This window comes from Bacillus rossius, chromosome 12 (genome assembly GCF_032445375.1).
Source record: "Bacillus rossius redtenbacheri isolate Brsri chromosome 12, Brsri_v3, whole genome shotgun sequence".
NCBI lineage: Eukaryota > Metazoa > Arthropoda > Insecta > Phasmatodea > Bacillidae > Bacillus > Bacillus rossius.
The window spans coordinates 23460835-23476752 of NC_086339.1; the positions used below are offsets into that span (position 1 = coordinate 23460835).

The 15918-nt window shown below is 33.7% G+C and overlaps 1 protein-coding gene across 8 annotated transcripts in view; it reads right to left on the bottom strand.

The window, feature by feature from the left end:
- Positions 1-2867: 2867 nt before the first annotated feature.
- The window catches only part of LOC134537711 (uncharacterized), a 66239-nt gene continuing 53188 nt past the window's right edge, over positions 2868-15918 (bottom strand). For 6 of the 8 annotated variants that reach the window (XM_063378446.1, XM_063378447.1, XM_063378445.1 and 3 more), the window contains 2 exons: positions 8376-8447; positions 2868-4022 (listed from right to left, as the gene is read on the bottom strand). In XM_063378446.1, the coding sequence (XP_063234516.1) occupies positions 3909-4022; positions 8376-8447 (186 nt within the window). In that variant the 3' untranslated portion in view covers positions 2868-3908. The remainder of the gene's footprint in view (positions 4023-8375; positions 8448-15918) is intronic. The other 2 variants (XM_063378450.1, XM_063378448.1) reach the window with 1 other exon arrangement.

Sequence of the window (15918 nt, forward strand, 5' to 3'; positions counted from 1 at the left end):
ATCGAACATGCTGCTTCTCTAGGAGTCTTAATTGTGAGTTTATGGCACTTAAGAAAATAATGTCCGTCAAGTGGGCCCGGTCATTTTTCGTCGGGAATAATTATTTTTCAAAATTCGTTAGTACCGAACTATATGGTCGTTAGTGCTCCAAAATTGCAACTTTTATGGCCGATTTAGTGATCTGGGCTGGCTTGACGTCAAGCTGGCCCGGAAACAGGAAAAATCACAATATGGAAAATTCAATAATTGCTTTCGCTAGTGCTCCAAATTGCAACTTTCATGGCCGATTTAGTGATCCGGGCTGGCTTGACGTCAAGCTGGCCCGGATACATAGGAAAAAGCACAAAATGGAAAATTCAATAATTGATTTCGTTAGTGCTGGTTAGTGCCAAAATTTGGTCGTTAGTGCTCCAAAATTGCAACTTTTATGGCCGATTTAGTGATCCGGGCTGGCTTGACGTCAAGCTGGCCCGGAAACACAGGAAAAAGCACAAAATGGAAAATTCAATAATTGATTTCGTTAGTGCTGGTTAGTGCCAAAATTTGGTTGTTAGTGCTCCAAAATTGCAACTTTTATTGTCGATTTAGTGATCCGGGCTGGCTTGACGTCAAGCTGGCCCGGAAACATAGGAAAAAGCACAATATGGAACATTCAATAAATGCATTTGTTAGTGCCGAAATTTGGTCGTTAGTACTCCAAATTTGCAACTTTTATGGCCGATTTAGTTGTAATAAAAATGTGACCCATAACTATCTATTATAATTACTGTAAATGAAAGAAAATATTCATTTGGGGCAACTGTTGTAACTTTGAATATTAATTTAAAGGTAATATATCAGTGTTGCCAGCTTTAAGTACTTACCTTGTGTCATCACTCCCCTGGATTTTTTAAATAAAATTTTACATACCTATATTAAAACAAACGTAAAACCAACTGTCGGACCCATACACTCATTATATACATCCCAAACCATTGCACGCAGAAGTTAGGAAAAAGATTCGCCTTTACCTTGATGCTCAGGCATGAATTTAACTCGTTTGGTAGATTATTTGCCCTCGGTTTACGGAGTCTAGGAGAAAGTTTTCTCCATTAAAGTGCAACCACCTTAGACTGTAGTATATTTAGTTCATGTCATCAAGGGTTAAAATGCCAAAAATTTATTTAATATTGTACTAATGCCTATGTTACGAATGGATGTGATTATTTTTATTTTTTTTAAATTTAGACCGAAATCAATGCTAGAAGTATGTGGGGGAACTGGGTTTATAAGGGATAGCTCAATTAAGTTTTATTACATTTTTAATAATTAATAATTTTTACATTACTAATAAATAATTGTACTTAAAAATGTCCGATCGCCAATCACTTGCACTTAAAAACGTTTATTCGCAAGTCACTCAATGTCTGTCAAGTTCCACAGTTCGCACTCCTCACTGGAGCTAGGCTCGACAGTGATTCCCCCCTTACCCCGCGCCTGTCCTCACACACACAGTCTCGTGCCACTCAGTAGCACTCTCATGGTCCCGTCGCTCCTCATCGCACCACTCTCAAGGGGGTCCCTCACCCTCTTCGCAGATGTCGCATTTCCCTTCACTCGCGGAACTTTCCGAACTCCCATGGAGGCCGGCGTCGTCGCTTACATACCTGTGGCATCCTTCTCGAAGGGACGAGAGCAGCTGTGATGTGTCGCGTCATCCTGAGCTGACCAAATGCCCGAAACACCCAAAACAGCGATGCTTATTCACGCCACTCCTCCTTGCGGCCTCTGTAAGCCCGGAATTGCCAGGCCGCTAAAGGTGAAAATAACCTGAGGCGGGACAGTACGCGGGGAGCAGAGGGGAGTGGGTAGCGAGGACCCTTGTAATCCGGCCAGGCACGTGGCATGCCTTACGCCAATGGACGACATGTGACGTTACTAGCCATGCGAGGCCGCCAGCCAGCTACAAACCTTTGTGCATTCGTAATACTATTCTCAACTTCCAAAAAACATTTTGACTGCAATACCATACTTTAATTTTTTACTCCAGTCACTTATACGTCTTTCTGCGACTACATACTTTCTTCCCGTTGTACGATTTCTCATTTCCTTATAATTTATAATAGCCATTTTAGGCGTATTATTAAGCAACTGCAAACCTTCTGTAATCAGCATGTCTCACATAAAAACACAGTTTCAAACCACGTACAAGATGGCAGTTGTCCATTTTAAACCACAGGTTGACCAACAATGTAGTTTGACGGAACTTTATGCTGCATTAGCATGTGGTGTTTTCGAATTTTGAGTACATGCAAACCATGCTTTCTCAAAATGCATTTTATGAATAATCATGCACATATTATTAGGGCAACTACAGTAATTTGCAAACAATTTTGAAAATGATACAGCTTAACACAATGTTTTTAAAACAAAATTTGCCATTGATGAAACCATTATGATGAAGAAACAAGCTTATATCAAAAACTTCCCTGACCCATAAAAAAAAACCAGACACTTTCCGGTTTTCTGGTCTGTGGCCACACTGATGTTAATGTATACATTTTTCATTAACTATTTCTAACACTCTTCATACTGAACTAGCCAAATTTTATGATATTACAGGTGTAATATGATTCCCTCAACTCTAGCTCCAATGCTCGAACATGTATCCAAACAAATTTTTTTCCTTCAACACTCATATATATATATATATATAAAATAAATAAATGAGTGTTGAATATATATATAATATATATATAGATATATACGAAGGTTTATCATTTGTCTTAATAAATATTACTTTCACAAAATGAATCAACAGATATAATTTATTAACTGTACTACCCTAACAATGAGCAAAGGCAACACTACCACAGAATCACAATAAATTACCAAAAGCTTAACTTCTTTAATCACAAATTGTACTACATGACTCCACATATACAAAATTATCCAGCCAATACTAAAAAAGATTCACACACATTAGCAGTCTCACATCTGAAGCACACACAGACAATGCATATGCACTCATACATGTACAAATAGATCTATTAAATATTATATATAATAATGTCATTTCTTGCATGGCTGGACAAGCCAGTTTATCATCTGACACATTATTTACAAGCTTGCATAGTTTTGTCATTTTAGAACACTTCATTACTGTAACTAATAATCCATTACCCGAATCTGAGTCTTCAAATACAGTTCACATTCAACCACACTAACTTCATGTTCAGTCCCTAACACCTACTTCAAAAGTACCGTACTGTGTATAACTTTCTATCTTCTTAGTAATAGTTAAATCCCTCCAACACATCTGCGCAAATACCTCTTGAACATCACCAGAAACAATCCGTAGCTCTGAACCTACGCAAACAATAAAACTTGCGATTTTCTTCTTGTGATAACCATTTGCCTAATGTGCAAAGAGCAATCAATTACTTGGAAACCAAAAACTGCTGTCAGTAGTACCACACGAAACACTTTTATCATCAGATCTACCATGACAATATGTATCAGTAATGTCAAGTACCGCTGGCAAAAAAAAACTTGATAATTTATGTCGCACAAGACAAAGCGTTCAAATTTTTTTTTTCAGTCTCACGTTTCAAAAAAAAACATTGCATTTACAATGTCAACTCAATAAATCATAACGATGCAATTATGAATCAGAACACAGCTGATGCGAATGGCACAAAAACCAATTCCGAAACAAATACATAGTAAAAATCGCTCTTTACAACAAGATCATTCTTTTGAACGACGTAGTACACACATTGCTGAGAAAAATACTGGTGTATCAAATGAACACATTGGTGAGTAAAACAATATTACAAACTTAATTAACAAAGTGCATCTAGGATATGGACTGGCGGGCCTGGTCCGCCGGCGTAGGCCCGAAAAGAGACGCGGAGTGGATCGGGGCCTCAGCCGTCTGAGTCTTCCAGCAGCTTGGGACTGCTGCTGCTGCTGCTCCTGCCCGCCCCCTCCATGATGAGGGCGAGGCCCGGGTCAGAGCTGTCCGACTGTGGGCCCGCTTCCTGCACAACATCCACACTCGCCACTCAGCCCGGACACATCGCACCAACAGACCACCAGTCCACTGCGGAATTAATTTTGTGCCAAGAGTCCATTACTCCACTTGATACATGCCTTGATTTACATGAATTGTCTTGGTTGGTTGTTGGTGTGCATTCCGTTTTGTAATGGTATATGTGCTTATGTAGTTTATATAATTTGTCCCCAGTTTTGTTATTAATGTGACATTTATATATACACACACATACAGAGAATGATAGTTAAAAGGGTGTCCACAAAAATTTGCAATAAAATTTCCCTCACTTTTCCATGACTAAAATTGAGGATCTCCAACTAATTTTATTTAAAATTTTCTGAAAAAAAAAAAAAAAAAAAAAATTCAAGAAAATCCAACTTCCACCTAATTAAAAAAGAACCTTGAATATGCCATTTTACATTAATTATGACTATGCACCAAACCGACCTGAAAAAAAAAAAAAAAAACTTTTATAGACTGACCAACTGGAACATAAACCTTTCCCCATCTAATTACCATCACTGGGATATTGACTTTCCATAATGTGGACACTTTGAGGTAAGGTTTCTTGTCAGGTACTCAAAATATATAAATAAATAAACACAGTTTAAAATCACTTAACATACCACTAATGCATCTCTCCAACCATGATCACAGGCAGAGGTAAAAGGTGAACTTAGCAATTTCACATGTTTTAAGAATAACATTAAATATTCCTCGGACTAAATGATTACTTTTAACAAGTGAAATTACCCAAAAATTTCCATTGTTCAACCCCTTAGGCACATAAAACCTTTTCTCTTTAATTGAAAATAAATTCAGATGTTAATATTCTTCGTATTTATTTAAACATACACTATGAATTTCCTACATCAGACAAAGATACTACTCTTAACTATTAGCATTTTTCTTTTAGACTTTTACAAAAATGGCCTGAAATTACCAATTTACACAAATTCTTATATAATACATTTTTAAAGTAAATTATAATAAACAAGCTCTGATCATGCTTAAGTAACATCATTTTCAAACCCTATTTTCACACCTTTACAAAAAAAATCATAAAGAATTTTTTTAATCATATTTCATTTGAGTTAGAAGACGGACATGGTTGCATATTATCCCCTATTTACAGTTATTGCAATTCCTTAAGCCTTAAAAAGAATTATTCCTTAAGCCTTAAAAAGAATTACATTTGATAAGTATAATAAATAAAATGCAAGCAGTTTGTAGACATTCTAAATTACAATAAAAATTATGATTTAGTTATGCAATCACATGTCTACCACCAAACAATCCAATATTTTAACAGGAAAATAATTAATGGTACTTATATGGAAGACATTAAATCATTACTAAACAGGCTGAAGGGGGGGGGGGGGGGGGGGAGAACTAACAAATACATCATGAACCTGCTTAACATGTTCATGTTATTGATTTAATTTTATACAATACGACAGCTATAGGAACTGACAAATGAACAAAGGCCACTTACAGGCTGCACAACAACATACCTTTCACTAAAATGAAAAATCTACAAGCCCAAATACTTTCATGCTCAAGAAAATGTTACAACAGTTGGTCAAGAGAAAGTTATGATTGTCAACTGAAAGTGCTTTTAAGTGTCTTCCTCTGACAAATCATTCATGATTGTTGTCAAATAATCAAAATTCAGAATATTAACAACTTCTTTTCAATCAATGGAACACAAAATGTAATTTTTTATTTCAGCTATTGTTTCTGGAAATTTCATTTTTTTTAAATTTTCTTATAGAGTTTTGCATATGATAAATATATCAATGTAAAGGTACCTTTATATCAGTCTTGCAAAAAATTATCTTCAGATAATATAGTGACAGAAATTGTTTCTCGCAACCTTTAGTTACCAGCCAAAGTGCTGCACAAAGATTACAAATAAATATTTTATAGTTTGCAAATATACTGTGACATGATTGATAACAACAGCCAAAAACTATCTAGCAAATTTGTCAATTTGTTAAGATTTTTTAGGGATGTAGGAACAAAACATGATAAGCTAATGCACACGAGTTCGTGAAGTTATTGGAATTAATATGAGATTGTTTTCAGGAGCCTGAATTTTTTAAAAAATAATATTGTTTCTCATCTCTTGTACGTAGGACATGTAAGAAGTCCGAATCCAGAAGCTCATCTGCTAAGTAAAACATGACTTAAATAAAAAAAAAAAAAACAGTAAATAAATACTTGTGCCAGTCACCTTCACATACAGATAATATGCAATGAAAATATTAATAGTTTCATAAATAGATGACCAAAGAAAAAGGAATATCTTTCAATAATTTAAAGTCCACAAAGCCTAGCATAGATGAATGAGACAGTAATTTTCAATATTTACAGCCATGTTTCTGATATAGGTGGATGCACTAGGATGGGAGCCAGCAACTGACGGTCTTCATTTACCACTGTTTGACAGAAAATTCCAAACAAGAACTTGGAAAATGAATTATGTGCATGCATACTTAGTCTCTGGATGAATCATTTGCAGTTTTAGGGATGTTCCTAAACAATTATGGCAGCACAAAATAATTAAAAATTCATGTGGCTTGAAATGTGCTAGGAATAAACTATTACAGAAACAGCCGTATTAAGTTTGTATCCAAACTCTAGGGTATTTTCCTTTTGTACTTTTTCCTTATTCCTTTAAAATTGCACTGGTCACCCATTATTTTATTAAAATTGCACAAATTATTCACTTTCCATTATTTCCCCAACATGAACATACACAATAACAACACAATGATTCAAGATAGACAGTTCTTCCACCAATCTGAAACGTCAGAGATGCGTGCGGGCATAACCATCCATACCACAAAACATCAAGTCACATCCGTCTATGCCGTGACAGCATAGTGCACAAGAGGATTGATGTTTCAAGACAGTTAACAATGGCTCCTTATACACTTAACTTTTTTTTTGAATGATTTGTACAGGGACGACAGAAAGGGCATGTAACCACTATACTTGCAGTTAAAAAGCATCAACTTACAAACTGAGGACCACAGCATTCTTACCATATTTTCCAGCATACAATGTGAGAATGTTATGCACGTTAAACTTACAGTTGCCACTCGTCTTACGTGACAGGTCAAGGGCATATTAACTCGAAACAGAAAAAAAAGGTAGTTCTTGAATCGGACAGAAGAGGCGACATTTTACGGAATTCAGCATCTTTCATGGGGAAGGAGTGTCTCCAGGGTCATACAAAAATAAACAATAACAAAAGGAAAATCATTACTTATTAAGAAAATATGTTTTTGAACAATGGTTTGTGAGGATTCATTATAAATTTTCCTGAACTACAGGATCTTGCTCCTTGTATTATTCATTTTTTTTAAGAAGCCGAGACAGCTGGCCTACCCCCTCCAACCCCTGGTTTCACCAATATGTCAGGTCATCTTACATGACAGTACTCAGCTGTGAGAGTGTGAGCACAGGCTAGACTAGAAAGGCTGAATTTTTCAAAGCTTGAGCCTCTTTTTCTCTACACCAGCTAGCTATGTTTGGTGATAAGATGTTTGTGGAACTTTACTTTTGATTGGGTCTCTTTCTTTGCTGAACTTAAAAATATATATATATATATATATATATGTATGTGTGTGTATATATACACACACACACACATACCTAGTTAATTAAATTTTATCTCCCCCTTTTGTTTATAAAACTGCTAGTCTGCAAGTTCACTGACTATTTCCCAGATATTCTGATTCTAAGCTTAGTGCAAAAAAAAATCCCTCACCATTCATCACGCCTGTCAAGTCCTAAATTATTATCTAGAGCAACGGTTTCCAAAAGGTGTTCTGCGGCGGGGTCACAGGGTTTCCGTGAGTCAAGACGAATGTCACATAAAGCAGGCACAATTACTGACAAATAATTTTCTTTGAAGGAGTTGGGGTTTCGCCAAAAGAAAAGTCAATCTTAGGGTTCCCTGGCCGAAAAAAATTGGGAACAGCTGATCTAGAGTAAGCAAAATTTAAAAAAAGTAATTTTGTTTCACAGTTTCTCTACATTTGCATGATTTACTCATAAAATGTGACCCAAAAACTTTTAGACTGCATGTTGATTAGCAAAGTTGTCTTATATGTCACTTCATCTAATATGCCGGAAACTACGGTATAAGCTGTGTTAAGTTATAAATCAAAAGAAAATATTGAATACATACAAATAGTATAGCACTAAAATCCAATTTCAAACAATATCTAACAATATTAAAAAAAAAAAAAAAAATGTAGCATAAACTTTACAATATGCAACAAAAACTGAAGCAAAAAAAAAATAGTAATCATATAGAGTAACATACCTCAGTGTATTCATACGCCAACAAAAAGTCACCATTACCACCATGAGGCTCATTTTCACACATATTTTCCACCTGAAAAGATTCTCGTGCAAGTCCTTTGGTTGATTTAAGTTACATAACAAGATATTCAATTTAAAAAAAAAAAAAAAAAAAAGGCACTTATGAAACTCTATAATAATACAGTGTAGGTCATTATAGCAACACATTTTGGAAGTTTTCCAATAAGTAAGTTAAGATGATAATGAAGTTGTTCTATAACACACAAGGTTTTTACCTTTTATTAAGACTTTTTTTATGATAGAAGTCTACAGTTTAAAATTCTTTGAGAAACTTCTTACCAGAACTTTACTGTAATGTTATAAATGTCCAAGAGAAATATGTTATTAGTCAAGTAATTAAATAAAGTTTATTGTTAATGTAATGTATAGCCATAAATTACCCTATTTCATAAAAGCACCAAAAGAAAAAAAAATGTTCTATGCTGCAACTTATTTCATGACCAAACCACAAAACATCACATTTACAACAGTTTGCATATTCTTCAGTATCAGATGGCACTTAAAATTTTACAACCCGTCACCACACTTTTAACGACACTGTAGCTGTGACTAACACAAACACAAAGACACTTAAATCAATTTTCACTTTTCCCTTATTCTTAAACTAACACTTTCACCAAAAATCCATAAACCTTTCTAGACCTCTCAAATTTATTAGCTCTGCTAGCACTATTCCAAAAGTTATAAGCTGTAATCCGACACTATAACAATCATCAAAGACAAAAGTTAAATTTAATTCATATTAACATCAACTAAAATGGATTTTAAACAACTTCACCAAGAATTTTACTATGTAAATACCCATCAAAGCTTTAAAAATACTGCTACACTACAAGCACTTAAACTCCCAAGAAAATCAAAATATTTTGGGTTATATAATTGTACTTTCATTCCCTATAAAACGTTCCTTTACTTTATTTCTGCAGCAATAATAAAATAAAATATAATATCCACCTAACGATATATTTTCAATCTGAAGTATTTAGTCAGTTATTGATTTATACAGCCACTTATAAAAAAAGTCAAAATTTCAAAATTAGTATCGAGAATTTTCATTTACTTATCCATTCCACTACAAAACACTTAGAAAGTTGCAAACCAATTTGTTTAGTCTTGATAACAGCAATTCACAATTTAGGAGCACAGGTAACAGTTTCACCAAAGGAGTTCGTATTTCTTCACAAAAGGTTTTAGACAGACGGAGTAGCCAATCTTTTCCAGTGGCCAGTAAGAAGTTGATGACACTTAATAGCTTACATCATCTCAGTAAGAGCATAACTGCAAACAGTGTCATTAAGAGTTTATAACAAAAAAATATTTAAATATTTGAGTGCTAAATTAAAATTTCCCTCTTGCTTGACATGATTTAAAAAAAAATACTGATAATGCACTTAAAGCCTTGTTTTCCAATCACAATAAAAATTTCATTAAATGACTGAAAATTTCTGGTGCAGAGTGCATCTAACATATCAACTAAAGATTGCTGCTGATCTATCAGTGTCCAAGAAATAACATACACACGTGACACACACAAAACAAAAGCATAAAATAAATTTACTTTGCTATCACTCGGAGAAACATAGCATAGAATAAACTGTACACAATAAAAAAATATTTTTCAAATCCACGTTTAACGCAATACTGTACTGTAATATGACTTAAGAATGTCCAAAATCACTTGACAATTAAAGAAATTTCCTTGATATCAACATTTATTTTATTTTATTAATTTCTTTAATATTTGTGTCTGATCATGTAATATCTTCAGTTCCTGCTGCACATGCTTCTTGGGCCAAATATCCACACTTCAACTAACAATGTAAAATCATGCCTTCTCTCATTATTTTTGCACAACACAAAAAACAGTAACGAGTTCACTTTGACCACTTAGATGCACTCATTTTCTCTTGGTTCATAAAAAATTATAATACATGTCTATAAAGTTAGGAATAATAAAAAATGCAATCTAAATGAATTTATTTATCATCAAGTTTTTCAGTTGTTTTTTCTTCTTCCACGTGGTTAACTCAAAACGAACTACTACAAATAATTCTGCAAAGCATAACGAAAATCTTCAATAAGAAATTTTTTGCACAATTATATATTTTAATATTATTGTATTTTGTCAATCTTCCTTAACTTTTTTCTATACCTAGGTTTATAATATTTAGTTTTACTTTTTATGTAGGAGCTCTACTAGCAAGGATAAAAAAAGTCTTGTGTAACAGCTCATACTTACTGCTTACACACACCGTTTTAATCATGAATAAGATCATGTATATATTGCACGTAACACATCCAAAATTGCACAAAATATCTACCATAAAAATTTTTTTTTACTAGTAGAAAGCCTTAAAAACACATGAAAAAAATGTCTTCAACACACCTGGATATGTCATATCTTTTCCTGTGGAGACAAATTATCATTCACTAACCCGTATTTGCATAAGTCTTGTTTACTCACCATGGTGTTTCAAGCCAGTTTGAGTTGAGGAACTTAATTGAATACACTTAATAATACACTTTAATCACAACATGTACACAATTTTAAATAATAAGTATTTTTTCTATGCAACACCTCATTCCTCCTCATACCCCCACTTCATAATTATTTAATGAAATTGCTCTCACTCCTGTAATTTTATATACAAAACTCAAAAGATTAAAATTTTTTTAGTCATTTATTTAATTTTTAAATAAAAGATTCTTGCTACAAATAAAATAATATTTTTGAACTACCTGTCAGAGGCACAAAAATCAAACCCAATTAAGTACATTTTATTTTTGAATTTGAAGTGAATAAAAACAATACACAATTACTCCTCCAACTCCCTTATCTTTACATAGATGACCAAATCCAGTGATCCTTTCAATCTTGCAATGATTTCTTTCCATCCTAAATTACACGCATGTCTTCTTATTTTATCACTTCATTTGTTTCTCTCCACGCAGATGACTTCTCAAGAAGTAATGCTTGAATGTTGCAAAAACGTTTACTCTACCAAAACTAAACACAATCCACTTGTCATTTCACTTGTTTAAATTCATAAAACATAAAAAAAACACTATTATAGCTTGCTAATACGTACCTCCCATCTCCTAAAATGTATACAATTACAGCTCAAATACTTACAATGATGACCAGAAACTTCCTAAGATAATCCACTTGCATCATTGCAGCACTTACATGATTTTCAGATTTTACAAAAGGTTCACACAATTACCGAACAAAGCACGCGCACAGAAACCATTAGTGTCAAAAACATCACCAGCAGTGAATCAAACCACTGAGTTGCAACACTGCTGCACCGACTGCTTAAAGTATTCAGGCTTTGTAAAGTTGCATTCAAAAATGAGTGTTCGGCCTATAACTTGCTGGCATGACCACAATCATTAAGCATGCCCACGCTAGCCAATTAACTCAGTCTCATTCAGGACATACAAAAAACCAGCAGGATGAAGACGTCATTGGTTAGTGCCGCATTCATTATTATGTAGTTGCTATTAAACAAAAAAAAAGTAATTTCACTGATATGGAGGTGGGCGAAATTTTTTTTATCAGGGCACAAACTAGCCAATAAGTTATACTGATGACTTTTTCCTTAGTATTTAAAAAAAGTACATATGTCTTATTCACCATCTCTTTCCTTTGCATTCAATTGCAAACAGTTGCCAGTTTAAAACCACATTCATAGAATGCGCAAACAAAATGTGAGACTAGGAAACCAGCTGACTAGCGTAGGTACAACACAGGTTTGCAGCTTGAGTCGTGTGGGGGCACTTTCTTTGAAATACCACACAGCAAAGCTACTGAATGACTTGTGGGACAGGAACACATTACGAGCACGACCCCACACATATTTGATTTAATGCAGCACAATTATAATAGGCAAAAGTTCATATCATAAAAGCACCATATCAACATCGACTTGCAAAAGAACGTGTGTTATGTAGTGAAAATATAATAGTATCTACTTATGTAAAGCAATACAAGGATGGATATACTGAGTTGGGTGTAATATTTACTAAGTACTTGACTTTACAAATACTACAGTCAAAAAGTTAAAAGGGTCCAGTGGTTAAACTAAAAGCAATTAACAATGAAAGCATAAGAGTGAAATGTGTATGCGATGAATTTCCTTCATTTACACTAATGTCTTTTGTAAAACTACAGTGAAAGATCTAATCTAATACATTCAGGACCATGGCCATGTCAGGTTAAAGATTTTACAGGTTATCAAACATCAACATAGTTTTTCAGGCAATACCAAATGTAAAAATTTGAAAGGCAACACCCTAGAAAATACGAAAGCCTGTACCAAAATGAAAATCAGCACTAACAGTAAATTAAAACAGGCTGGTCACTATTAAGCAAAACCAATTTCCAGGTTATTTTCCATGATTTCAAAGGTTTTCTAAGAAATTTCATAAAATGTTACTATTATAATAAAAATATATGTACTTTACCTAACAAAGCTGATTGCATTAGAGCTGAATCCAAATTAACTAGTTAATATTATATAAATTAGAATCCATTTTCTGTTGTGTCAAATGTGTATGTAATGTTCAATCACAGTAATCTGTACATTATGAAATTTTAGTGGTAAAAAAAACTTCGGTAATTGTTCATCCTATTTTTTTTTACTATATCACAAAAAATCACTAATACTGACTGTTTACACATATAAAAACTAATTGTGGTGGTAAAATCTTAATAGTTCTTTTCTTATGGCAATCCTTAAAAACTTATTTATAGAAAAAAAAATCACTTCCCCGTTATTATGTAAAAGTAAAAAAAGAATCAAAAGCGAAGAAACAAAAGAAACTGAGTAGTGATGTCTTCGCCCTCGCCATAAACCCCACAGTATTATGTTAACATGTGTGTCGCCTCTGCAGTGGTTTGCCAGTAAACAGCACTCAAAAATGGTATAAGTGACGCAGTTTGTAAATTTGGTGTAAAGTTTTTGAACTAAACTGTGAACAGCGCTCAAAAATGGAGTAAGTGATGCAGTTCGTAGACACAACGAGCAGTTTTTCAACTTAGCTTTTTTCAAAATACTAGACAAATAAATAATTCCTATTGGCATTCAAAAATTCAATGTTATCTCATGATTTTCCTGGCACTAAAAAATCCCTGGCTAATTCAAGGTTTCCCGATTTTAGGGATGTGCGAAAGTGACTTTATCCACACGAAATGAAAGTGAAAGAAAATTTATCAAGTTTCGCGAAAGTGAAACGAAAATGAATTTTTCTATGAGATAAATATATTCTTAACGAAAGTTAAGCGAAATTTTTTAATTAACAAAGAAAAAAAGTGCCCCAAAATTTGCTCTTCAGTAATAAATTCTATTACATAAATCATTTTGGTACCTTTTGATGTATATATAAATATTACTATTTAATAAAATCAACATCCGCCCTAGACCACACAACACAGCCCCATGTCACTCGTAAATTTCAAGAATCAATCCAGATCTTTCAGCGCACAGACTATTTCCTTTACAGTCGTAATGTCGCAGTCTATGATAACATATTTATCACGTGCATGGTACTGATGAAAAAATACGTGAATACTGCGAAACGGCCGCCATCTTGCACCACTGTCACACATGGCTAGCTCAGGAAGCTGTAAACTAGGCAAGGGACATGGTCAAAACATAACAAATGGTTGCTGCCAAGTGGTCATTACATGCAGTGACTTGTTGACCTTTTTGTCTAATTGGCTGTATATTATGAGGATTATATATGCCAGTCAGAGTATGTAAAATTTAAATAAAGCAGACGACAATGTTTTTGTTTGGCTGTGCGCGAATAAAAGTAGGTACGTTCTTTGTTTATGTGTATACGGTAAATACTAAATAGTGTACTAACAGTTCTGGAATGTATGTTTTACGAATATAGTACCTACACTACTGTTTGAAAGCAAATGAATCAGGTAATTTTTCAAATATTGCATGATTTTGTTTTGATACCTAGACCTACTGTAATCACGGTTGAATTTTGTTTACTTTATCTGCCATGTTTGTTCAAATTATGATTTTACCGTATTTTCATTAACGTGAGTTTTTTTCATCACCACGTAAATTAATCTTAATGGAAATCTTTTTTCTAATTAATGTCTTTATATATATGATTTGCATATGTTATTACATTATTAATAACAAGCAAATCATATAAAGACATTACAGTAGAATCTCAGTGCTAAGTACTTACAGGTACCTCAAGTTTTTGTACTTAGCACTGAAACATGCATACATATCTTTACAAAGAGAAAAAAATATATAAAAAAAAATAGCTACAGGAGAGCCGCAATGCCATATGTATTCGCAACTGCGACTTGCTTTTTTCCCCGTGTCTAGTTCTCTGAGTATATCCACTTTTTCCTTAAGCGTGAATTGCTATCTCCAGGATCATTCATATCGTAGCACAAATACAATGCGGTGTCTAAATAACGTAACCTGAAAATAAACTCAACAATAACAATAAACAATCCCGGCACAGACATCAAACAGTATTTTTAGCGTAGCGTAACACTTTTGTCTAAATAATTAATACTTCTCTCAAACCTCCGTCTTTCGATGTATCGAATGGTGTTGTGTTGCTCACGTCGCATACTACGTACGGTATAATCTATGGTTGTGCGCGCAACTGTTTGTTAACTTTGTTTTGAGAATTTAGAGGTTAGAAAATACGTTGCGGTGGTATTTGTGTATCTTTGTTCCACTACATTAATCAATTATCTGGAAATTTATTTACCAGTTTAAGTAAATTTTGGTGTAGTAATGCCACGCTACTAGTAGAATTTATACGTTATAGTGAAAATGATACTTTAAACTGAAACCGTTTTGCATGGCGAAGATACGATTTTTGGCGGGGACTTAAAAAAAATTCGTTAAGTGAAATATACTTTATAATAAGAAACGTTATTGTACCGGTATTATACTGTACATTTTTATTAAATTACGATTTCTTTTTCAACTAGAACAAACGAACTTCGGTAAGCTATTGAACTTTCGTTTGGCTCGAAATATTTCGCTAAAAACGAACTTCGACAGATGAAATTCTTACCGAAATCGAAAATGAAAGTAGCAAAATTTCGATTTCGGTATCGGTATACCGAACATTCGCACAACCCTACCCGATTTTAATGGCATCGCAGAGATACGACCTGGCGGCCAAGAAAAAACAACTGGATAATACAAAAAAAAAAAATAGATTTAAGATCTTTCACTGTACATAGTTCACATAGCGACGTTTAAAAATTCTTGAACAAAGAATGCATTACTAATACGTAGTCTAATGCTACTAAAACTACGGCTAATATTACCAATGAAAATATTATTGCAAGAGCACAGAAAATATAATTTCACAGTCTACTGAAAAAATAAAAACCTACTGAAAAGAAAACCTCGAACATGCAGACAGATGCTGTTAATATGCGTAATTATAAGTTTAAATGACACAATTCAAAGCTAGACAAATTA